At 47.2% G+C, this 26,420-nt stretch overlaps 1 protein-coding gene across 3 annotated transcripts; it reads left to right on the top strand.

The window, feature by feature from the left end:
- Nucleotides 1-249: 249 nt before the first annotated feature.
- Nucleotides 250-26,420, top strand: Pnoc (prepronociceptin). Of its 3 annotated transcripts, none has more exons than XM_036199479.1 (4): nt 250-373; nt 13,745-13,894; nt 22,418-22,808; nt 25,971-26,345. In XM_036199479.1, the coding sequence occupies exons 2-4, from the start codon at nt 13,769-13,771 to the stop codon at nt 26,054-26,056; spliced, it is 603 nt and encodes a 200-aa protein (XP_036055372.1). In that variant the 5' UTR covers nt 250-373; nt 13,745-13,768; the 3' UTR covers nt 26,057-26,345. The 3 variants fall into 3 exon arrangements, with proteins under 3 accessions (XP_036055372.1, XP_036055371.1, XP_036055373.1); XM_036199478.1 differs by having other exon boundaries at nt 251-631; nt 25,971-26,420; XM_036199480.1 differs by having other exon boundaries at nt 252-631; nt 22,418-22,864; nt 25,971-26,420.

Genomic DNA, 26,420 nt, shown 5'->3' with positions numbered 1-26,420 from the left:
GCTTGTGCTCTGTGGTGTGTCCTGTGTCATGCCATGGGCACCTGTGGAAAATGCCTCCAGAACCACCCTGGTGTGGCCTAGAGCTTGCCAGCCCAGTAGGGCTAGGACATTAGGAGGGGGTTTGGCTCAGCCCTTCTCTGAGCCAGTGGGAGGTGGGCGTGAGCTCCCCCTACTCCACGCTGCCTGAGTCTCACTCCTCAGGCAGAGAGGTTACGAAAGAAGACTCCAGGATTTGGGGTCTGCCTCATCCCTTGTCACAGGGAGTCTGTTTTTTCTGAGTGACTTGCCAGCTCTCCCTGGCTGGCCATCCTCACAGTGGCTCTGAAAGCAACCGGAGAGGCAGCTGAGGGATCCTGGCTGATCCGGAGTCCAGGTGAAGCAGGCTAGAGGCTGGATTGATGGGGAGGTTGGCATGTCACCAGTCTGAATGCAGAGCAGGGGAGGGGGCCAGCCAGGCAGGACTGTAGTTGGGTTGTTTGGTTGATGAAGGGGGTCAGCGTAGGCATGTGTCATCGTCGAGGTAGGCAGGGAAGGGGAGGGCTGTGCGTGGGGAGAGGATATATATGCTGGTGTGGCTGACACAGAGGAACAAGCCTCACATCTGAGAGAACCCTGTGACAGACAGCGTCAGGTAGGCACTGCATGTGACCCCAGCACCAGCCGGCCGGCACTATCTGTCCGCAGCCCCTCGGGAAAGCAGGGCAGCCTGGCCGGCTCCTCCACCTCTGTCTTTTGTCCACTGGGGCTGCTTGCTGGCCTCTTGTGAGATTATGGCTTCATTCATCTTATTCTCAGTGTTCCGATGGTGGAGGAGGGGGAGGGCTGAGGGCTGGCTAATCTCAAAGAGAAATGCGAAAGAAAGCTGAACTTGGAAATGAGGAAAAGTTTTGCTTTCCCAGTTGTGGCCCCTACTGGGTGACAGATACACACGGAACGGAAGAGGTGGCTACAGGAGACAGGGCAGACACCGGGAAGAGGCTTGCATTCAGACCAGCCCTAGGAAGCCCCTGGCACACCTTATGGGGATTTTTCCATCTGTGGCTTCCTGCCCTTTGTGCAAGCTGCTGCTTTGGTATCACTGAATCTGATGTCATTCTGGTTTGAGTTTTTAATACACCTTAGTGGAAATTGCTAACGATATGGGGGGAAGACAGGTTTGAGCTTCACCTGTGTGCATGGCTGAACGCAGTCAGTCGCTGGCTGGGTGGATTTCATGGGCGTTTCTGAAGGCATGACCTTGGTCCTCCAGATCCTGGGTTGTCTCGAGTTGTCCTTTCTTTCTTGACATCTTTCTCTCCACTGCCCACCCAAGGTCTCTCTGCCCGGGTCGCATGGAACTCTCGCACACGTCAGAGCTTCTGAACTCTCTCTGCCCTCTTGCAGCTTCTCTTCCTCCTCCTCTCTCTTTGTGAGTCTTTTCCCTCCCTTCTCTACCCATCCTCTCCTCTCCCCCATCTCCCTTTGAACACAAGTTCAGAGGGGGATTTCAAGTAAGGCAGGATGATTCGGAAAGGGGGCTATTTAAAGCATGCTGCTTTGGACTTGAATACCCCAAGCCTGGGCTTAAACATCTGTGTTTAGCTTCCTCCAGCAGCTCATAATTGCCCCAATTATAACCAATAACATTGTTCAGCAGACTAACAAAAGCTGAGCTCCACACGGCATTTGCCAGCAAGCCCAAACGAGAGTTTTCATCGCAGGGAGAGAAAAGTAGCTGCCCGGCTTCGTATCCAAACCTCCCAAAGAGAATGCTGTGGTTCCTTGCTGCCTGTGGGTGGACGCCGTGCACACCCTCCTTTTTCTCATTTATGCAGCCTAGCAGGGAAATATTCCACAAGCTTCCATCAGTGCCACAATCCCTTAACAGAAAGGATTCGCTTTCCTTGGGCTTGCTGAGTCTTCTGCAGGGGCAACTGCCCCCAGACGTCACCTGAGTAAAAGAAACAGCCGCACTTTTCCAGGTGACACCCAGCGCTGTCCGTGGAAGGTGCTCTGTGCAGCTGAGGGTCATCGTCTCCAGGTGCAGCCACCCTGCCTTATCAGCTGAAGTCTGAGGGCACTTAGGGCTGCAGGAAACTCAGCAGGTTTTGCATCGCCAGTGAAGGGAGTAATTGCAGGATTAGACGTTAGTGGAGCCTGAGAACGGAGCTGTCACCAAGCAATTCCATCTTCAATCAATCAGGTATTTATCAGCTACACCCCACCAGGCAAAGGAGGCATGGGGCTCTATAGATTTAGCAGAGGAGCTAATAACAGCATTTTACTTTGTGCAATGATTTACGCACTTCGCACCCATTATCTCCAGCAACAACCCTGGAAGGCAAAAAATCATTATCTCAGAGTTGCAGGAACAAGACCCTGTGCAGCAAGCAAGCACAGCCGCGGGCAGCCGTCCTGGGGCTGGTGCTTGCTCCCCTTAAGGTCTGTGGTGCTGGTAAACGAGTAGCAGGCACACATCACAGACAGACAGGAAGCAATTTGAGATAATGGGATGATACGGGGCTGGGTGTGATCAGTCCTACCCTTGTGGTCCAGAGAGTTGATGCTGGAGGGACTTGAGGAAGGGTACCTCCTCCAGGGATTGAGGACAGTTGGGAAGAGGGATAGAATCAGGATGGATGGGGGTTTGAAGGCAGCTAGGACAATAGCACAAAAGAAAGGCAAAGGGATTAATATTTCTTGAAGTCAAGAACGGCAGGTAGTAAGCTAAATTGGCTATGTGCTTACACACACACACACACACACACACACACACACACACACACAGTGATAATGAGAGAGAGGTTTGGTCCTGTTTTGTGTACCTGCAACGATATGGTTCAAAGACCCTTCCTTCCCCCAACTCCTCGGTTCACACAAACCATAAGAAAAAAATTTAAGTCTCCTGTGCTCCGGGTTATCAGGTATTTTAGAAAAGGATGAAGACATCTCAGAAAATGAGAGGCATCATAACCTCAGCTTTTGGAGGTCTGAGTTCTTGGGAACTCACAAAATAAATGGGATCTTTGAAACACTTCTCTTTCAGTGCCTATAGTTACACTCACCATCTCATGGAGACCTTGCTTTCTAACCACAAACTCTAGTTGTGAGGTTTGGGGCACACCAATGTTTTTTTTTGGGGGGGGCAAGTTGATTTTTTAGAGCATCATCCCTCTCAATAGGCTACAACCACTTTAATCATCACATTTCCATGGTCCTGGGTCTGTCAAAATCCTGGCAGCTGCTCAGTTAGGCGTTGCAGACTAGCCGAGTGGGAAAAGCTGGACTTGCCTCCCTGCCCAGCAGCCAAAGCTCTGCAGCCTGCGGTGTCACGGTCAGCCTCCCTTCTCCTCGTGCTGGTCCTGTGATCTTCCCCCATCCCGTCACCCCATTCATCCAACAGAGAACGTGCCTGGTATCCTGATAGGAGCCGGACAGTGCTCATGCCGAAAGCGGAGAGCCGGCTGTCATCAGCTTTCTCCCAACTCACAGCCAAAGTCTCAAAATGTGAATGAGCCCAGACCAGCGGTCTCCAAAAGGGCTTACCTACCCAGACACCTACTAGGTTACTAGAAATTGGGATGTTAAAATTTTTTTTTTATTTTAGCACATACAACACACACACATACACACATGCACATAATCACACACTCTTCTGCAGGCACATGTGTAAGCCAGAGGTCAACATGAGGCATCTTCCTCCATTGTTCTCCACCTTACCTATTTGAGCAGAATCTCTCACCACACCTGGAGATCCTGGTTTAGCTAGACTGACAGAAAGCAAGACAGCAGGATACACCTGTCTCTGCTCCTAACCTCAGCACTGGGGTTTCAGGCATGCAATACTATTCCTGGCTTTTTATATGGGTTCTGGGGACCTGAACTCAGGTCTTCATGGTTGAGCAACAAGTATTTTATATACTGAGTCATCTCCCCACCCCTAAATCTTACCTTTCTTAATTTGCACATTAGTGGAGTTTACATAATATATATAATATTCATAAAAAGGTTGGAAATGTATTTTCTTTTTTTTTCTTTTTTTTTTTTTTTTGGAGCTGAGGCTCGAACCCAGGGCCTTGCGCTTGCTAGGCAAGCACTCTACCACTGAGCTAAATCCCCAACCCCGGGAATATATTTTCAAAACTGATTCCTAGAGTAACTGTGGTTAATGACAATTAATTATTTATTTCAAAATAACTACTGTAGAGGATTTAGGATGTTTGCTACACAAAGGAATGGTAAATATTCAAGGCAATGTACTGTACCAACTACCCCAATCTGATTGTCACACAATGCACACATGTGCAGAAATAACACACTGTACCTCCATAAATATGTATAATTATGGCAATTAAAACTTTCTTTAAAACTGGTTGCTAGAGATGCAAAATTAAAGAAGTTGAAAGATTATGTGAGTCTAGATTTGTCATTCTCTTCCTATCTGGGTTTTCTGATCATTTTAAAAAGAACATAGAGTGATTTTATTAAAGTAAATAAAAGCTTTTAAAAGTCCATTTAAGCTATCTTGACAGTGTATGTGACAGCATTTGCCAGAATCAGGAAGATGAACATTAAGAGCATTCCTTGGAGATGTGCCACAGCCAAAAGGACCTGTGTCTGGCTTCCCTTGTGGCCCTTGGTGAAACCCAGACGCACCTTCACGGCTTCATCTGGGGCTGTCTGAAGCCACTTCTCTGTGGTCAGCCCCTTTTTTCTCTTCCTGGCAGAGAACAATCCTGGCCATTCACAAAATCAAAGAATACTATCAACCATCTGGCTCAACTGCCTATTTTATAGGAAGAGAAATTGAGGGCCAGGAAAAGACAGTATCAGGCCCACAAGTAACAACAGAACCAGATCTAGAACCCAGGACCTTGTCTCCCAAGCACAGGGCTCTTTCTCATTCACAGCTCTGCCTGGGCACCCTTGGTCCACACAGGGTAGACAGGTGCCTTGGTCCACACAGGGTAGACAGGTACCTTGGTCTACACAGGGTAGACAGGTACCTTGGTCCACACAGGGTAGACAGGTGCCTTGGTCCACACAGGGTAGACAGGTGCCTTGGTCCACACAGGGTAGACAGGTACCTTGGTCTACACAGGGTAGACAGGTGCCTTGGTCCACACAGGGTAGACAGGTACCTTGGTCCACACAGGGTAGACAGGTGCCTTGGTCCACACAGGGTAGGCAGGTGCCTTGGTCCACACAGGGTAGACAGGTGCCTTGGTCCACACAGGGTAGGCAGGTGCCTTGGTCCACACAGGGTAGACAGGTGCCTTGGTCCACACAGGGTAGACAGGTGCCTTGGTCCACACAGGGTAGACAGGTGCCTTGGTCCACACAGGGTAGACAGGTGCCTTGGTCCACACAGGGTAGACAGGTGCCTTGGTCCACACAGGGTAGACAGGTGCTTTGTGCCCTAGCCTCCTAGCCCTTCCCCTTCTCTCTGACTGGGAATTGAGAGCAGGAGAGAAACCTTTAAAGAGTAAATGTATCCATCAAAGGAAAGAAAGCAAGCAGTCTCCCTGGGTAAGAGCAAGCCATAGTCTATGTGGAAGCGTTAGCTGCTGCTATTCCAGAGTTTAGTTCCCCGGGCTAGAGAAAGCCTGTGATTCTTGGGTGCTTCTACCAGAGGATGAAGATGAGACTCTTTCCTCCTGAGGCATGCATGGCCACTTCCTTTTCATCAGCACCATACATAGAATACCGTTCTTTACATGTCATAGATGACCTTTATATTCATCTATAACCCTGTACTCTGAAGGTAACTTAATCTACCTTTCTGGGGTAAATACAAATTCATGGGGGTTAAGCAGCTTGCCTGGTTAATAAATAGCAGAGCCCTGCCTGTGACGGATCAGAGACCAGGATGTGAGGAACCCCCTGCGCCCCTGATGATGCAGAGCCGGTAGTCTGTGGGTGCCGCTTGCTGAACCAGGGAAAGGGACTGAACCAGTCCTCCAAATGAGTTCCCATGAAGACAGATCATCAGAGCTTAGGCTTGAGGGTCCAGTCCCAGCTCCGCCCCTTCACAGTGCATCCCTCTCTGCCTCAGTCTCCTCAACTATAAAGTGAAGTGGGCAGCAATTAGCCCATGGGGTTAGACTGCACAAAGCCGCTGGCTCTCAACGGCTTTCAGTCATTGGAATTCCTTCCCAACAAGATCCCATCACAGTGTGCTACCCTTCTCGAAGCATAATCCTTGTATTGCGTTTATGGGCAGTCAGAACACAGGTTCTAATACCCAAGTTTAAGTCTTAACTCTGCTACTTATCATCTGGATTGTTTTAGGCAAATTGCTTAACCTTTGTGAATTGGTGTTTATTTATCCCAGAAAGGAGGGTAAAATTACCCCCAAATGATAGAGTTGTAGATAAAAATGAGCATCATCTGTAGCCTGGAAGGAACAATGTTCCATGTGTGTCACTGATGGAAAGAGAGCCCCTTCCCTTCTTCGCCGATAGCATCTGGGTCACAGGCTTTCTCCTAGGTCAGGAAACGAAACAGGAGTCTCTCTCTTCAGCCTCTCTTGCACATGTTCTCATCCAACAGAAAAGCAGCTCATTATGTTGCCCCTGGAGGCAAGAGTACATGCAAGTAGATTAAGACTAAATCACAGTGGTATCTTATCTTTATAAACAGCAAGATGCAATCAAATTTATAAGGTGCCATTACCTAAATAAAAGGTAATTAAACCTTTCTTTATTCAATACAAAACAGCCTGATTATAGAATTGCCACTGTGAATGGCTAAGAGTGCTGGGCTCCTTTATGAAATGGAAGCCATTAAAAACTCAAATATCCTCAGGTACATCGTGTGACTGATGGAAGGTCAGTCACTATTTCTGGATAATAAACACATGGTGGGGGAGAGGTGCATCATCTTCAAATAAGGGCCTATTCATCATCTTTACCCTGCAGTTGAGAAGACCAAGGCTCTGGGGAGTAGATTAAGTTGCCCCAAATCACACAGTTACAAAGTATACAGTTTAAGCATAATTATGACCCCAGAATTATCTAAGTACTTGGTTCCCTTCTACTAAACACCAGTGTGTGTGCTCAGCTCCAAGCCGGCACACAGGTGATGATCAGGTTTCTTTTATCTGTTGTTATTGGGGAGGGGACTTTCTGGGAAAGAGTCTTATCTGTAATCTAGACTAGCCTCAGACTTGCAATCCTCCTGCTTCAGCTCCCCAAGTGCTAGGGTTATAGGCATGTGCCACCATGCCAGACATGTTGTTCAGACTTCTTAAAAACTGAAAAAACTTTCGGAGTTGGGGATGTGGCTCAGGTGGTAGGGTGCTTGCCTACCATGCCCAAATCCCTGGGTTAGGTCCCCAGTACCACATAAACTGGGTTATAGTGGCACACACCTGTAATGCCAGCACTTGAGAGGTGGGGGTAGAAGGGTCAAAAGGTCAAAGTCATTCTCATAATAAACTCAAGGGCAAACTGAACTATATTACATACTGCCTCGAAAATAAAAATAAATCATTACTTTAAAAAATGTAAAACTTAGGGCTGAAGAGATGGCTCAGTGGTTAAGAGTACTGGCTGCTCCTCCAGAAGTCCTGAGTTCAATTCCCAGCAACCACATGATGGCTCACAACCATCTGTAATGAGATCTGGTACCCTCTTTTGGCTTGCAAGGACACATGCAGGCAGAACACTGTATATATCACAAATAAATAAATCTTTTAAAAAAATGTAAAACTTCTACTAGGCTTTCTATTTTTTAATATAATTTTATACAGCTCATAACTGGACTTGGTACCACAAGGAGTACAAAAGGACAAGATGTCTACTTCATGATGTAGTTCCATAGTTCTTGGCACATTTGTTTCCGTTGATCAGACTTACAACTGGCAAACCACCTCTGAGATGGGGTCCTGCTATCATCCGTATCTTGTGGCTTCTTGGACTTGCAAAAAGGAATGGATGCCGCCCAGTATGGAAGGATTTCATTTCGTGGCTGGAGCTGCTTGTTAAAGTGGGGAGGTGCAGGGGTAAGGTGGCCCCCATCTGTGATCCCAAATGATGAGAACTGAGGCAGGAAGAATGTGAGTTGGAAGCCAGCAGGGCTACACAGTGAGACCATCTCACAAGGGAGGTGCTGCACGCCTTCAATCCCCGTACTCAAGATGCAGAGGCAGGAGGATCTCTATGAATTTGAGGCCAGCCTGGTCTCCAAAGTGAGCTCCGAGCCAGCCAAAGCTACATAGTAAGACCTTGTCTCAAAAAAAAAAAAAATGAAAAATGAAAAAAGGAAGAGAAAGGAGGTGAAGGAAAAGAAGAAGAATGGAAGAGAGGAGGAAGAAGGGGAGGAGGAGGAGGAGGAAATGGAGGGCGGGAAGCAAGGCCGTCAAGTACAGACAGAGGGAGAGCCTGACTAAAGCCAGGTCGATCTGAGACATCCTCACCAAACGCCAACCCAAAGGGCTTGTGTTTCACATGGAGCCAGCAGCAGAGGCTAATTGTCCCAGGACTGCACCCCTAAATTCCATTTACTACAAACTAAATGACAAATGTCAGGCAAACTTGCCAACACTTCCTGCACATCGAGTTGCTGATGAAGTCCGTGAGTAGCCTCAGCAAGGGCTTCTCATTAATATTATCTGTCACTGCTTATCAACTGGGCAAAGACTTGTAACAAACATTCTAGGCAGGACCTAAAAGAAATGTCACGGACCCTTTCTTCTGTGACATATATGGCCACTGCCATCGTGTGGCGATAAAGGAAACAGCTGTGCTGTTCTGAATAGATCCTATCCCAACCCAAAAAAAAGTTTCCTAACTAGAAATGCAAAAACTTAGCTGAGGACCGAACCCAGGGCTTTGTGCTTGCTAGGCAAGCGCTCTACCACTGAGCTAAATCCCTAGCCCCCTAGAAATGGAGTAAGACTGCCTTGTGTTCTGGAATATTTATTGTGTATAATAGCTAATGAGCTGCGTTTTGACTTCAAAGAAGCATTCCCGTTACTGGTCTACCAACTCCTATTTAAACCTCGCAGACCTAGCGTGGGATACAACCCCAGCCGTGACCCTTATGACCAGTAATCTAGCCAACACGCATCAGGGTGTCTGATTAGGAGAACATCTTACCGTACTAGGATGGCATAAAACTAACCTCCTCTTCACCCTGCTCAAACAGGTCGATTTGCTAACAGAGCCTCTGTGGGCAGTTCAGGTCCTGAGGCAGAGCCTGTGCCATGAGCACACTGGACACCTAGTGAGGCTGTGGCTCCAGAATATTCCTCAGCCCTGAGTTTGCAGAGAAAAAGGAAGGGGGCCCCTGAGATCTCCCACTGTTCTTTTGTCAGTTTTTCACTGAGCAGATCCTAAAGTTTGTGTCTTAGCCTGGGTACCTGGCAGACAGAGAGAATGATGATGGGACTGGATCTCTGTCCCCCAGGCCAGTGGGAGAAACAGACACAGAAGTGCAAGGATACAATTGATTGATTCCCAAGTGCAGAGATGAGACAGTGAGGACAGAGTGTCATTTCAAGGTAAGGGCTATGCTCTAGCTTTATTGTATAAAGTGTTTGCCATATGCTGGGGGCTGTTTTAACTGTTTCCCAACATAAATCCACTGATGCTAGTTTGATCTAGTTCCTAAGATGGTCCTCTTTTTATAAGGAGGAACTCTGAGATTGAGTACAGCCAGCAAGTTACAGATCCAATGATCTGAACCCAGGACTCCTCTTCCAAGACAATCAGATAAGAAAACTTGCATTACACAACTCTACAGGACCATTCTGGTTTGTCCGTGTGACATATGGGGCCCTGAGTCCCGCTTACTTCACACGGTAGGTAGCACATTGCCTTGGGATGCCACAGTAATAGCCAAGAATGGTCTAGCTCAGGCCGGTCCAGTGATGGCTTTCTGGAGGGGGGCATCCCTGACATGGGGATGTGGTATTCAAACGGAGGTATAAAAACATGAGCAACCTGGTATAGGTGAGAGTTGCGCTCGCTGGGTCTGGATATGATACTAGGATGAGTGACAGGGGACGAGGCAAGAGCCAGTGGCCAGCTAAGTCCTTGGACCATCTGACAGCCATGGGCATTATGGAATTATTTTAAGAATGAAGTTGTATCATCCAATGGCTTGGAGGGAGGCCAGATCATTAGGTGGACTAATTAGGAGACAATTACAATAATAAGGTGATAAATCTCAACTAGACACTGGCTGTTGGGATAAAGAAGGAAAAAAATGCATTTGGGAGATGCTCATGGGTGCTTTATTTATTAGTCCAAGACATCCTACCTTCTGAAGATAAAGCACAAGCCTCCTAAGAGAGCAGATAAGACCTGCTCCATCTGGACCCAGTCCCCTTTCAGCAAGTGCTAACCTTGAAGAATGTGTGCAGGTTCCCTAGGCTACCTGTCTGCTCCCCACACTTACAGGCTATGATCCTATGATCCTGAGTCTCTTGGGGTCCCTGTTACCAAACACTTGTTTGTTTGTTTGTTTGTTTGTTTTTTGAGACAGGGTTTCTCTGTGTAGTTTTGGTGCCTGTCCTGGATCTCACACTGTAGCCCAAGCTGGCCTTGAACTCACAGAGATCCGCCTGGCTCTGCCTCCAGAGTGCTGGGATTAAAGGCGTGCACTGCTGCCGCCGCCACCAGCCTGGATACCCTTCCTTTTTTTTTTTTTTTTTAAAGATGTATTTATTATGTATACAGTGTTCTGTCTGTATGCATGTCTGCACACCAGAAGAGGGCACCAGATCTCATCATAGATGGTTGTGAGCCACCATGTGGTTGCTGGGAATTGAACTCAGGACCTCGGGAAGAGCCATCAATGCTCTTAACCTCTGAGCCATCTCTCTAGCCCCTGAATACCCTTCCAATCATCATTCCCTAGATCTGAAATGCTTCCCTCAGTACACAAGAACCCAGTGGTCTTCCAATGTGGCTCCTTGGTAGCTTCTCTTGCATGTGTCCTCCTTACTCCTGCGGACTGGCCCCTTCTCACCCACACCTCTCCAACTTGGTCATGCAGACAAGTCACCTAGGAATATTGATAATGACATGAATCCTGAGGTGATGGTTGTGGGTAGGGCCCAAGACTTGGTGTTTCTCAGAAGACCCCAGCAGACAGCATTAGAAAGGCAAACACATAGATTCCTCAGAATCATCTAATGAAAGAGCAACGAAACTGTTGGTTTTTATTCTCCATGAAGAAAATTTACATATAGTAAAATGCAGACTCTAAATCTATAATTTGATGGATTTTGGGAAATATATACACACTCTGCTGGGCGGTGGTAGCATGTACCTTTAATCCTAACACTTTCGAAGCAGAGGCAGATGGATCTCTGAGTTCAAGGCTAGCCTGGTCTACAGAGTGAGTTCCAGGACAGCCAAGGCTACACAGAGAAATTCTGAATTGTCAATATTCTAGAAAGTCTCCACTTGGCCTTCATTTCTTTATGTATGTGTATATATGTATATGTGTGTATATGTATATATTATGTATGTGTATGCATTTATAATATACACACACAACATACACACACATACACATCCCTATTGCCCCAATAAAGAATGTCAATATTTCTAGAAAGTTTCCATTCAACCTTCATTTCTGTTGCTATGACAAAATACCCTGACAAAAAAAATTTAGAGAGTTGTAGAATTATCTCAGTGCTTAAGATCACTTGCTACTCTGCTTCTTAGCATCCATGTCAAGGAGCTCACAACTGCCTGTAATTCTAGCTCCAGGAGATCCATTGCCCTCTTTTAGCCTCTGAAGGCACCACCATACATGTGGAATACACACACATAGATGAAAAAAAAATTTAAAAGCAACTTCTTTAAGCTTACAATTCTAGGTTGCAGTCTATCATAAAGGAGAAGCCACAGTGACAGGGGTTTGCAGCAGCTAGCTACATCCCATTCACATCTAGAGTGGAGGGAGACAAATGCAGCCTTGTTACTTGCTTGCTTTCAGCCGACTTTCTCCTCTCTTATATTGTTCAAGACCTCTTGCCCAGGGAATAGTGCCACCCACAGTGGGCTGAGTCTTCCTACATCAATTATCAATCAAGGCAATCCCACAGACATGCTCCTGGACCAACCTGATCTAGACAATCCCTCATTAAGATTCTCTGCCCAGGTGACTCTAGATGTCAACTTAACTGTTGAAACTAGTTTCCTGTTTCTCTTTCCATTCAATCCCAAGTAAAGATGGTTCAACCCAAAATTACATAGTCCAAGAAAGTAGTTTTCTGATTCAAGAGGTTTGATCTAAGGATGTTGTATTAGTCAAGTCCTCTAGAAGAACAGAACTGATCGGATTAATATATGTTTGAATATATATTCATATGTAATATATATATGGGAATTATTAAAGTGGCTTGCAGGCTGTGGTCCAGCTAGTCCAATAATGGCTATTTACCAATGAAATGTCCAAGAATTCAATAGTTGTTCAGTCCATGAGGCTGGACATTCCAGTTGGTCTTCAGTATATAAACCAGGGGGCATGTGACCTACTTCTTCCAAGTAGACCCCACCTTCTACCCTTCACTAGCTCCCAATAATGTTATCATCTTATGCATTTGCCAAGGGATTAGCCTATTCATTATTTCAGCACCCTCATGACCTCAATGTTTCTAGAGACGTCGTCACACATGAACCAGAAGAGTAATTTACTAATATTCTACATGAATTGTGTGTGTGTGTGTGTGTGTGTATAGTGTGTGGGTGTGTTTGCATAGTGTGGGGGTGTGCTGATTGTGTGTATGGAGGCCTAAGGTTGCCTTTAGATATATTCCTTAATTATTAACTAGATTATATATGGAAAAGCAGGTTCTCCCACTTAGGCCTGGAGTTCACTGATTCTACCACTTATTTATCCGCCTTTTTCTGGTGACTCCCTGTCTCCACCTCTGGCTGCACTGGCATTGCAGGTGGCCCACCAACCCCACTCAGCTGAGTGCGATCTGAACACCAGTGTCCACTTGCACAGCAAGCGATTTACCCACTGAGCCGTTCCCCCACCTCCTCCTACTCATTTTTTAATTTATCCAAGCTGTCTGCCAAGATTTACCATCATAGATTTCAACCTACAGACTCTGAGAAGACACCAACACCCAGACCAGAGCAGTGGCTTAGTTCTGAGGCGACAGACAGGGAACACATGGAAGCCTCCTGGAAGAGAGAACTGAGGGGCAGGCATTCCTGGGCAGGCCAGAGAGGATAAGAGGAAGCATTTTAGTTTTTCATCCACCTGCCTCTGCCTCCCGAGAAATGGGATGAGAGGCATCTACTGCCACACTCAGCTGCTCAGCTGCTCCTTAAAAACCTTGGCCCTAACAGTCACATCTCCTCTTCCTAACAGCCCTTCCTAAAGCATGGTAAGGCACGTCTCATGCTTTCTCTTTTACGGCCATGGAAACTGAGGTTTGAAGAGGTTGACTTAAAGGCACACATTGGTCAGCTAGGAAGCAAATGCCTCTGGCCTCCAGGAAAGCTGTTTCCCACACCACAGCTCTTCCCGGAAGGGCAGAAGCCAGCCAAATGGCAGGAATCACGCGTGCTCTCCAGGAATCCAGACTACAGGGCCTGTGAATGAAAGCAGTCCTGGAGGCAGGACGGAAGCACCAGCACTCTCTACAATCTGTTCCTTTGCAGGTGAACCTCAGACCTGAGGAATCTCCTCACTGAGGAATGATGCTTGTCTCCCTAGGTCGTGGTCCCCAGGGCTGACTAACCTTCTCCCCAGACTGTACTAATTGGCTTGTGTCCTCTGTGTGTTTCAGCCTCTTGCTTCCCACTGCTGCACGATGAAAATCCTGTTTAGTGATGTTCTGCTGCTCAGCCTGCTCTCCAGTGTGTTCAGCAGCTGTCCCAGGGACTGTCTCACCTGCCAGCAGAAGCTCCACCTGGACCCAGACAGCTTCAACTTGAAGGTATGTCCAGAAGGTCAATGGACTATCCTCTTCCTTGCCATCTCCTCCCCCTGACTTCAAAGCAGATGCTAAATGAGGCGTTCAGGTCTCTCCCAGGACTTGTGCAGTGTCATGTTACCAAGATGAAACAGGTGGAGCTGAGCTGCATCTTCCTACTATGAACCCTGTGGTCCTCCTTCTTTCCTGCCAGACCCCTATAGTCCTCCCTCTTTTCCACCAGACTCCTGTGTGGTCCTCCCTCTCTACCACCAGACTCCTGTGTGGTCCTCCCTCTCTACCACCAGACTCCTGTGTGGTCCTCCCTCTCTACCACCAGACTCCTGTGTGGTCCTCCCTCTCTACCACCAGACTCCTGTGGTCCTCCCTCTCTACCACCAGACTCCTGTGTGGTCCTCCCTCTTTTCCACCAGACTCCTGTGTGGTCCTCCCTCTCTACCACCAGACTCCTGTGATCCTCCCTCTTAATCTTCCAATAAATATCTGTTCATGATGCCCTTGTCCCAGCGTTATGCATAACACATGTATTATGTATAAAGAAAAGTAAAGTCTTCATCAACCCCATGAATTAGTTACTTTTCACTGTAACAAAAACCCTGAAACTTAAGGAAGGGCTTGTTTTGGCTGACAGTCTCAGAGCACAGGCCATCATGGGAGGGACAGCCTGGGGCAAGAACTTGAGGCAGGCTGGGTGGTGGTAGCGCACACCTTTAGTCCCAGCACTCGGGAGGCAGAGGCAAGCGGATCTCTGTGAGTTTGAGGCCAGCCTGGACTACAGAGTGAGTTCCAGGAAAGGCACAAAAAGCTACACAGAGAAACCCTGTCTGGGGGGGGACAACTTGAGGCACCTGGTCACATTGTATCCACAGTCGGGAAGCACAGAGAGATGAATGGTGCAGCTCACATCTTTCCTCAATCTTGAACTCCAGCTCTTGGGGCGGAGCTACCCACACTCAGGGTGGGGTTCTCATCTTTAATAACCCTCTTGAAACGCCCTCATCAACTGTGTCTCCTACACAATCCTAAAGCCCTCAAGTTGGCAAGGAAGATCGACTGTTATACTCCAGGAATCAGAGAGAATCTCCCTTTTCTTACTTTCCGAGGTGTCACGGGATTAATATTCTCACGTTATTACACACTATTTCAAGTGATTTCTCTCTACGAATACATAACTTATTCGCCATTCCCCCATCTGCTGAACATGGATATTGTCATCCATTTTTTATATTGCAAATAATTCTACAATGAGCCTCCCAAATGCTCTCTTGTGTTTTAAATTTCCAGCTTGAAGTACCAAACATTAAATTATTATTCATTAGATGAACTGCTTTCTTACTCCTTTAATTTCAGCTTAGATAGCTATTCTCTCCTGTATAATTCAATTATTTATTTTTCCTTTGAAGTCAGTAAAGCTGCTTTCAAGGCACTCTGCTTCAAACCCTCTGCCTTTCAAAACAAGCAAGCGGGTAATGGCTGTTGCTCAAGGCAAATAAATATGCAGACACAAAAGCCAGTGTAGCTGTGCCCAGTACACCTTGCTCTCTCCCGGCTCCAGGTAGAAATGTGACCTCAACCCCAAGAGATAAGCACTACACTCTTGCAGGCCTGGGCACACCTGTCTTCTCGGCTGGAAGGCACAGTCATGAAATCAGGAAGGGCAGCCCAGATGATCCCTCGAAGAGATGTGTTTCTGATGCCCATCCATCTTGTTTTCTTCTAGGGATCTGTCTGCCTAGAGGATATCTCATCCTTCAAGAAGCATCTCTTGCTTCTCTTGCCTAGCTAATGGGTCTCTTCCCTCTCTGTCTACCCTTTCCCAGCCTTTTATATTGACCTCTGTTCCTCTGCCCAATCCTTAAACAGGGATGGCAAGATGCCTGCTTCTTGCCCCTCTGTCCCTCTCCTTCTGAGATGTCGCTACATTGCTGGCTTTTCTCTCCCAGGCTGCAGGTAACTGGTCAAAGGGACTCCTGACCTTCTCTCTTGGGCTCAAGCCTAGATCCAAGGCACCCTTTACAGCTCCCAGGGGAACCCTGACGATCTTTGCTGTCCAGCTGCCTCCTACCTGCCTTTCTCTTCCTCCACCCACTAACACCACTCCAAGGCCAAGGTTAAGCTTCACCTCCTAACAAACACGCTGTTCACTCACAAAGGCAAAAGTGAGGTTCGAGTGGAGCTTTGATCTGAAAATTCACAGGAGAATCAGAGTTAAAGCTAAGCAGCACACAGGAAAAAGGAAATAAGAGGCTTCTAGGAGACCTAAACCAAGACAGGAAATTCGGGAGGGTGAGGCCAAGGTCAGGACCAGCCGGGAAGAGCTAGAGAGATGGCATGGTCAAGCTGATGGTCCCCACTAGACACCGTGGTGCTTGGGGAAACAGAGCAGCCGCAGAGAGTTTCTGGCACTCTAGGGTCTGGTTTGGGTATGAAAATGAACTCCCACAGGGTAGATTACACGTTTAGCCTCACGTGCCCAACCTGCCTATGTTCCAGGCCATTGCTGTAGACCACACACAAATAGGAACGGCCACTGTACCTGTACGTAGGAAGAAAATTAACACCACCCAGATTTGTTCTCTTCACAGTGACCTTTATTTTCAATATACACGCAGACTTAACCACCTACTCTCCCACCCCCAGTTTCTTTAACCAATCTGACCTTGAGGAAATGAAATAAAATTCTTCTTCCTGGGTTATACTCGTGGGTTGTACTTATTCTGGCTCTTGGTGCCATGGCTAGCTCTCCCCCTCACCCTCTCTCTCTCCTTCCCTCTCTCCCCCTCCCTCTCTCTCCCCACTCTCCACCCACCTTCTCTCTTTCTGGCTAAGGTCTGAGTTCCTTTGCTGACCTATCTAGGTATCCCAGCATGGGGCCCAGTGTGTGGCCCATAACAGGGCTCAGGCAGCCTGCCTTATGGAAATCATAAGACTCTCAGAACATCAGGCTCCTTGCTGCGAACATCCTGGGCAGTCACTGTAAGGTCTTACATTTGGTTCTTTCTGGGGTGGTGAAGAATTGGAATAGAGCTTCTATCTCTCCATTAGCATCTCAAACCTTTGGGGTTCGGACAACACTCACTTTATTTCCTAGAAACAAGTCAGAAAATGGATTAGTAAAAGCCTCACAGTCAGAGATAAACACTTGCAGTGCTGCCCCCCTCTTCTTCCCCCCCCACCCCCCTGCCCCCCACCACCACGTACCCTGTTGCTTGCTTGTTTTTCTGTTTCTAGTTCCTATTTTCCCTTTTAACCTATTTTAAAGAGAACAAAATGCCAAGGACGTAAGCAATTATGTCTCATTTTCTGAGACTGCAAACCTTGCCCAGGTCTGCTTTGAAGAGGGGAATGATGGGGGGTGAGGTGGGGGGAGACTCACATTTCAGCCAGAGTCACCTAACAGTCTCTCTCCCAGATTATGTAATCCTGACTTGTTCCCAGGATCCTTGGGACACTTGGCTCCACCAGAAATGTTTCTACTTCTACTCCTGGTAGGTGGCCCAAGTGTGGTTGGCTCTTTGTTAGATTATAATTTTGGTCAGCAAATGACTCACCCATTGCAGCGTCCTCTGGTTCTTCAGGCAGTTGTCAGCGGCACTTATTCCGTCGGTCCAAGTAGAAGAATCTAAATTCACAGAGTTATTTCAGAGTCCGAGACAAAGACAACACACTCTCCAAAAACATTTCAGGGAGATGCATTTAGAAGTCCTAAAACTGTGGCAACAGGAGCTGCTGCTTCCTGGTATCTCTCCCTGCAGCTAGTGAAAAGTCTTTGCAGGTGATTGGCAGCAGAAGCTCTTCTAATGGATTTTTCCCATGCTATTTATTCATCTGCTGCCCTGGATAGTGTCTGCCTTTGAATACACACACACACACACACACACACACACACACACACACACACACACACACACACATACACACACACACACACATCCAATATATTATGTATATTCAATATATATATATACATATATATGGGAAGTATATACACACGAGTGCAGTTGCCCATAGAGACTGAAAGAGGGTGTCAGATTCCATGCAGCTGGAGGTACAGGTCGCTGTGAGCCACCCATAAGTGCTAGGAACTAAAGTTGGGTCATCTATGAGAGCAGTATGTGCTCTTAACCACTGTACCATCCCTCCAGCCTCCGAATTTATTTCCATGAATTTTGCAGTGGTTAGGATTGAACCTGCGTCTCTGTGAATGACCAGGCAGGTGTGTTATAGCTGAGTTATATCCCTAGCCATGCCTTTGAATGTTCTGGCAAGACCTCCTGGAACAAAGAGCTCCTAAGCATAACTCAGCCTGAAACAGGAACCAAACCACATAGTGGCTGTCTTCACACCCCTCAAAGGACTCATGTGTTTGTGTGATAGACAGAGAGAGCTAGAAGGCAGGCCTGACCTCTATGGCTAGGTCACACCCTCCGCCTGTACCCTAATCTTTGATCCAGACATCCAAATGGCCTTTTGAGCAGTCTCCTCAGAAGCCCGGCTTGACTAATCAGTTTGGCACAATTCTAGAGTCCAGATGCTCCCGCAAACTCTGGCTTAATATAGCAATGTCATCATCATGACTGAGAAAATGTGTCCAGCTCACTTAATAAGCCACTAGCCCATCCCTGTGAAGCAGCTGATGAGGACCCCAGACCAGAGGCTTAAGCATTAGTCTCATATGCCCATATGGCTCTAAAATGTGGTTGTACATTTAGATACCCTGGATTTGCCTCAAACCTTATTCTAAACCAACCATTGGTGATGATTTGGTCAGTATCTAATTTATCTGGCAGTGTGTTGAATCTCAGTAAAGACTGCGGCATCTGGTTTGATCACAAAATTTCATTTTCTCTCACTGACACAAAATCCAATTACCATCTAGCATTAGAAGCCCAGGAGTGCTCAGTTCTAGTGGCCTCTAGATGTGTCTCTTCCACCTGTAAACCAAAGCAGCAGAAAGTTCAGCAAGCATTGAGGGGTCCTTCTCTGTGAAGGAAACAAGGGTACCCAAAGACTGAGCTGCCCCCAGTCCCAGCGGTCTAGTGACCTGACCAGCATTCCCATACCTCTATGTGCCCCTGTTGACTCTGGAGAATGCTGTTTAAGTGAATTGCCACCATGGACATGAGGAGCTAGACAACTATTTGTTGCTGGCATCAGTTCTGTGTATCAAAGGGATTTTACTAACATCTTCAGCTTCTACATAGTATTAGAAAACACACGTGGACTCAGTTTGTTAAGGAATCCACCTTGCAAGAAGGAGGACCTGAGTTCACACTCCAGAATCTGGATTGGAACAATGCACATACACATGTTACAGAAATTATTTTCACACTAAATTATTTTTTTAAGGTTTATTTATGCCGGGCAGTGGTGGCGCACGCCTTTAACCCCAGCACTCAGGAGGCAGAGGCAGGCGGATCTCTGTAAGTTTCGAGGCCAGCCTGGTCTACAAAGTGAGTTCCAGGAAAGGTGCAAAGCTACACAGAGAAACCCTGTCTCAAAAAAAAAACAAAAACAAGATTTATTTATTATGTATACAGCATGTATGACTGCAGGCCAGAAGAGGGCACCAGCTCTTATTACAGATGGTTGTGTGGTTGCTGGGAATTGAACTCAGGACCTCTGGAAGAGCAGTCGGTGCTCTTAACCTCTGAGCCATCTCTCCAGCCCCACATACTAAATTATTTATCAGAATTAAAGCTTACAATGTTTCATTTAACATTAATACTTATGATATAATAGTTGCAATACATTTTATAATTAAACTTATTTTGGAATGAAGAAAAAAAGGCAGGGCATGGTGGCATGTGCTTATACTCCCAGCATGGGGAGACAGGAGACTCCATGGGATTCAATGACCAGACAGTCTAGCCTATGGCTTCAGCTTCGTGCTAACTCGCTCTTTTATCTTAAATTAACCCATTTCTATAAATCCATATGTTGCCATGTGGCTGCGGCGTTACCGGTCTGCTGACATCCTGTTGCTCCTTGGGTGGTGGGCACGAGTCTCCCCCGACTCCACTCTTTCATTTCATCTTCAATTTGGATGTACCACCTGACCTCATCCTGCCCTGCCCTAGGCCAATTCAGCTTTATTTATTATTCAGTGAGAGCCACACATATTCATAGCATACAGAAAGACATCTCACAGCAGTCGGGGGTGAAGCCAAAATGCACACAGTAGGAAAAGTCAGTAGAGACCTCCAGGAAAGCCAAACAGAGATAGGAGAGCAGGAGGATGAGGCCAAGGTCAGGACCAGCAAGAGGGTGCTGGTAAGATGGCATGATCCAACGACTGGTCTCCACTAGAGGATGTGGTGCTTGGGGAGGCTGGCCAGCAGCAGAGAGTTCCTGGAGCACTGTCTGGCTTGGATCTAAGAAGATACAGGTCCAGTAGATTGCAGGTTTAACTCCACATGCCCAGCCTGCCTACATCCGGAGTCTCTCGGACATCACTTGCTATAAAGGATGTACGAATAGGAGTAGCTAGAATAAGTAGAATGAAAATTAGTGACCCTAGGGTTGGTCTTTACATAGTGGCTTTTGTTTAGTTCCCATTTGTCTGTGTACACACATGTGTGGTATATGTGAAGGTTTGTGCACCTGTGTGCATCTGTGTCTTCCTCTGCCACTCTCTACCTTGTTTCTTGAGACAGTCTTTCTCAGGGCATCCAGAGCTCATCAACTGATGACTGTGGCTGACTGTGGATGCTCCAGGGAGCTGCCTGTCTCCACCCTCTCACCCCCCACTCTAGGGTTATAAACAAGTACCACCATGTCCCAGCTTTTACATGGGTGCTGGGGAGCTGAACTCAGGTCCTCATGCTTACACAGCAGGCATTTTACCAAGCAAGCCATCTCCCCAGTTAAAGAATAACCTTAAGATATTCTTTATGCCTGCAGATATAATCTCATGCCCCCCCCCCCAACCTGTCTGTCCTTCCCTGGCCCAATGGGAGAAATGGAATTCTTCTATCTGAGTGACATTCATGAGCTAATGCTAGGCTCCAAAAGCTTAAGGCTATAGCAGGGTATAATTTGGAATGCCTCCATCCTGTGTTAACTCCCAGGATTGCCTGAAGATAAATGAACTACAGCTCCGAAGCCTGGTTTCTTTGTTGGTAAGATAATGGAGCAGAGTCAGGGCGTTCTCTGTTTCCAACTCTGAAACTGTGCAAATTTGGGGGAGGAAGGGTAACTATATGTAAAACTGCTGCACAAAGGTTGGGGAGATGGCTCATCAGTAGTACTGGCTAGTTTTATGTCAACTTGGCACAAGCTAAAGTCATCTTGAAAGGAGGGAACCTCAATTAAGAAAATACCTCCATAAGGTCAGGCTGTAGGCAAGCCTGTAGGGCATTTTCTTAATTAGTGATTGTTGTGGGAGGGCCCAGCCCATTATGGGTGGTGTCATCTCTGGGGTGATGGTCCTGAGTTCTTTAAGAAAGCAGGCTGAGCAAGCCATGAGGAACAAGCCTGTAAGCAGCACTCCTCCATGGGCTCTGCATTAGCGCCTGCCTCCATGATCCTGGCCTGTTCGAGTTCCCGTCCTGACTTCCTTCAATGATAGTCTGTGATGTAGAAGTGTAAAACCAAATAAACCCTTTCCTCTCCAAGTTGCTTTGGTCACGGTGTTTCATCACAGCAATAGTAACCTAACCTAGACATCAGTAAAATGCTTGCTACACAGGCATGAGGATCTGTGTTCGATTCCCAGCACCCACGTAAAAATCAAGCGTGGAAGCATGTTCTCGTGATCCCAGCACTAGGGAAGCAGGAAGAGGAGGATCCCTGCGGCTTGTTGACCAGCCAGTATAGCCCAACTGGCTCAGGTCATCCAGGTCAATAAGAGATCCTATCTCAAAAAAATATATAAAGTGGAGGGTCCAGTGAGATGGTTCAGTGGGTAAAGGTGCTTCTACTCAAATCCAGTGACCTGAATTTGATTCCTGGAAGCCATAAAAGTAGAAGAAGACTCCATATAAGTGTCCCCTGATCTCCACACTCACACACAACAATATTATAATAATTATTACTAATTAATAATAACATTATATATATATATATATATACATATATATATTAGGTTTTTTTCAAGACAGGGTTTCCCTGTGTAGCTTTGCGACTTCCTGGAACTCACTTGGTAGCCCAGGCTGTCCTCGAACTCACAGAGATCTGCCTGGCTCTGCCTCCCAAGTGCTGGGATTAAAGGCGTGCACCACCACCACCCGGCAACATTTCATTATTATAAAAGAAAATTATATTGAAAGTCAAGCGGAGAGTGATAGAGGAATAAAATCAATCTCGACCTCTGGTTTACACACACACACACACACACACACACACACACACACACACACACATACATACATGTGCATCCCCACGGATACATAAACTGCTGCCCAATACTCGAGAACTGGCACTTCAGAAGCACGTGACTTGGAACAACTGCTTTAGGCGATTCCCTGTCTTGGCTCATCCCTGGCTTTGTCCCCTTTTCTCTCCCTCCCGCCTGTGTCTTTGCAGGTGTGCATCCTCCAGTGTGAAGAAAAGGTCTTGCCCAGTCCTCTCTGGACTGCATGCGCCAAAGTCATGACCAGTGGCTCTGGGCAGCTCAGCGCTGCTGACCCGGAGCTCGTGTCAGCGGCTCTTTACCAGCCAAAAGCCTCGGAGATGCAGCATCTGAAGCGAATGCCCCGGGTCAGGAGCTTGGTGCAAGCGACAGATACAGAGCCCAGCCCAGATGATGCCGAGCAGGTGGAGCAGAAGCAGCTGCAGAAGAGGTTTGGGGGCTTCACTGGGGCCCGGAAGTCAGCCCGGAAGTTGGCCAACCAGAAGCGGTTCAGTGAGTTTATGAGGCAGTACCTGGTCCTGAGCATGCAATCGAGCCAGCGCCGGCGCACTCTGCACCAGAATGGTAATGTGTAGCCAGAAGGAGTCCCTCCCAGCCGCACCGGCCACTGCAACCCATGAGTGAGTTGGGCGCCAATTAGCAGGGGGCAAGACATGACCTCATATACCCAACTGTCCCAGGCCTAAAAACATATTGGCCGGCCCCAAACACACACACACACACACACACACACACACACACACACACACACACACACCACACCACCCAATCCCTCTCCCTTCCCCCCCCCCCCCCCCCCCCCCCCCCCCACGTCTCAAGGACTCCAGCCCTCAGGAGGCTTGGTTAGTGAAGAAATTCACATCTCTGCCTCCTACCCATTTCTCGAGGGAGAAAGATTTTCCCACCATTCTCCTAGAGGCTGACCACTCCCATTTAGAGACTGGTTACCATGGGGATAATAGTAGTATGTTAAGATAACTAATTCCTCTATAGCTCTCCAGGAGCTTAGTTACTATGGGGACAGTTAAGTGGACCAATTCTAACAGCCAGTTACCATAGCAACCATTCAGCTCACCTTTCCTCAGAGACTTTATCTGCAAAAAAAACCCAATAGCCAGCCCTCCTCTTAGCCATTTGCAAAAGGCTGATTACTGCTCTACTTCAAAGACAGTTTATCCATTTCACCCTACATCTCAAGGTGGCTAAACTCCATGGAAACCATTAATATTTCCCATTTCCCCCTGCCAAAGACTTTGTGTTGGGACCCAGAGTTACGCTTTTTGCTCTAATTTCTTCCATTAACAATTTGGTCATCCTCACACTTTTCCAAGGAAAGACCAATTCTTTATCATTAATGGCATCCTTGCTGAACCAGGCCTCCAGAATCTGGCCCAATGGAGCTAGTAGGTTTTTAGAATATGTACTAAGGAAGAATGAGTCTTTCTTCTTTTTTGCCTCTTCCCAGGATGCCACTTGTGATCTCTTCCTTTGCTTCATTCCCACCCTCGGGTACACACACAATCGTATAAAGCCTCAGAAAACACACAGCAAAGACCAAGTTACTGCCAGCTGATTCCAAATCCAGCTCTCTCCAGCCATCACCAGTATATAACTAGGGAATGGCTTTAGGAATTAGCACAATGGATTTAAGAGAATGTCCAACCGTTAAATCCGTGTCCCTTCATCCATACACGCCTATGAACAGAGTCCCACACATCTCCTGAGACAGCTTGGCAACACAGCCTCAGACAAAGCACAAATTAGTCTGACCATATCATATTGCCCCAACAGAAGCCACTTCCCAACTCTGACAGAGAAAAGAAAAGCGCGTGTATCCTCTCTCTCTCTCTCTCTCTCTCTCTCTCTCTCTCTCTCTCTCTCTGTTTGTTTTTCGAGACAGGGTTTCTCTGTAGCTTTGGAGCCTGTCCTGGACTAGCTCTGTAGACCAAGCTGGCCTCAAACTCACAGAGATCCACCTGCCTCTGCCTCCCGAGTGCTGGGATTACAGGCGTGCGCCGCCACAACCGCCCAGCCGCATCCTCTCTTTTTGCTTCCCACAAATCCAAGGTAGCCATGTTGTTTCATGGTCCTCTTTTGAGATAGAGTCACCATATGCTAACCTTTGGTGCCCACACCCGGCACAGGGCCATCGCACAGGGCCCAAGCTGATAGGCCACTTGTTTGCAGCAAGTTTATCACCAAAGATGAATATATTTGGGGGGGGGGGGCTGCTGCATTTGTCTTAACAGAATGGTTCATCTCCAAAGGTCCTGAGTGAACTTGCACTCTGTTCTTGACAAGCATTCTATTTCTTTCTAAGCCAGACCGGTCTGATAGCCAGTAGTAAATCTTCCAGAAGTGGCAGGAATTCTTCTAAGTCTTAATGGCATTCTTTACAGGGACCCTTAAGGGACACCAAAGCCCATATCTAATTTTAAACCACAACAATATTCTTTACCTAAAGACAGCTTAAGATCAGCCCCATTAGCAAGAATCAATTTATTTGGGAAAAAAAAAAAACTATTTGAGCCAGACAATTGGCTTTTCTGATTTTCTATTATACTTCCAGCTGAGAGGTACTGTAACAGGGCTGATAACTGGTTTCTGTCTGCTGCTTTGCTCAACATGCAGAGTTCTTGATGGAAACATTAGCCAGCTCATTTGCGTATTATTAATAGCTGTGCTGTCGCCATGTAACCCGCCCTCTCCCTCCCTCCCTCCCTCCTCCCCCCCCATCTCTCTCATCTGCACATGCATGGTGGTGAGTTCCAGAGTGGATGTGTTAATGAGCCAGTCCCAGCCAGCTGAGACCTTGTGCTTATCTGCATTCACACAACCCAAGTTGCCTTGTGCCATGTTAGAAATCCTTCCACTCTGGCCAGTCCCCATTGCTGAAGTTGTTCCTAGCATCTTAAGATGTCAGTGCCAATCTGAAGATTGGAGTTGGGGGAGGGAGGCACCCAACACTGGAGTGGAAGAAAGAACCTGTTCAAAAGTGTAATGACTGGGCTGGAGAGATGGCTCAGAAGTTAAGAGCACCAACTGCTCTTCCAGAGGTCCTGAGTTTAATTCCCAGCAACCACATGGTGGCTCACAACCATCTGTAATGAGATCTAGCGCCCTCTTCCGTGTACATTAAATAAATAAATAAATCTTAAAAAAAAAAAAAATGTGTAATGGCAGCCTAGGAAGACAGGGCACTGCAGTGCAGACCCTGCCCTAGACAGTGCAATGAGAAGGGCACGGTGAAACTCTCCATTTGCTGTGGTGGCCCAGCCTTGGGGTCAGCCTCTCCTGCTCTGACCTATGCTTCCGATACTTTCTGCTGTGTCCAGCCTTGAGACATCAGCAGCACATTCACGATCCCGTATTCCCAGCTTAGAGAGCCTGTGTCACATGAGAGACCTTTAAAGACACTGTTTTAACATAGATGCTGAGAGCTAGGGAGGGGATGGGTGTTACCAGAAAAGGCTTGTCACGGGGCCTTTTATGTCACAGCCCATCGGCCTCCCTTTTCTCAAATGCATCACCCCTGCCCACAGTAGGCAAAAGCAGCAGGTAAGTGGCGGGCATCAAGTGAGGACCCCTTCTGGTCACTTGGGAAATTCTTCCTTTCACTTGCTGTGGTGGCGGCCCACTTTGGGTTGCTTTAGTCACCTGGGCAAACAGGATGATGGCTCCGCAGACCAATTGGATTTGACAGTGTAATCCTTTCTGTCTCCCCAGGCATCCAGGTGATCCCCCGAACAGCATGTGTCCACGCCCAGACCTGCCGGCCGGGAGTCAGGATTCCTTCTTCCCTGAGGCACTGAGTACCCACAACACCTCCCTGCCCAGTCGTTACCCTCTTGCCCACGGCATGTTTCACCACAACCCGGTTGCTACATCAGAGTGTATTTTTGTAATTCCTCCAGCTAACATTTTAACAGCCCCATCTCCTGGCTCATCTTCTGCCCTCTCGTGGGGCCAGGTGAGAGGAACATGAAATCAGACCTGGGGTTTTGCCTCGTCACTGCCATAATCTGTTTGTAAAAGAGCTGTTCTTTTTGACCGGCCTTTTGAAACAGCTCTCTCCATTAAACTTCTACTGAGCAAATGGTTAATAAACCGCGTTGGCTGTTTTTTGTTTTTGTTTTTTAATATATTTTATTTTATCTTTATGTGCATTTGTGTTTT

Source organism: Onychomys torridus, chromosome 9, assembly GCF_903995425.1.
Source record: "Onychomys torridus chromosome 9, mOncTor1.1, whole genome shotgun sequence".
In the NCBI taxonomy this organism is placed as follows: domain Eukaryota; kingdom Metazoa; phylum Chordata; class Mammalia; order Rodentia; family Cricetidae; genus Onychomys; species Onychomys torridus.
This window is presented reverse-complemented; position numbering and strand designations above follow the sequence as displayed.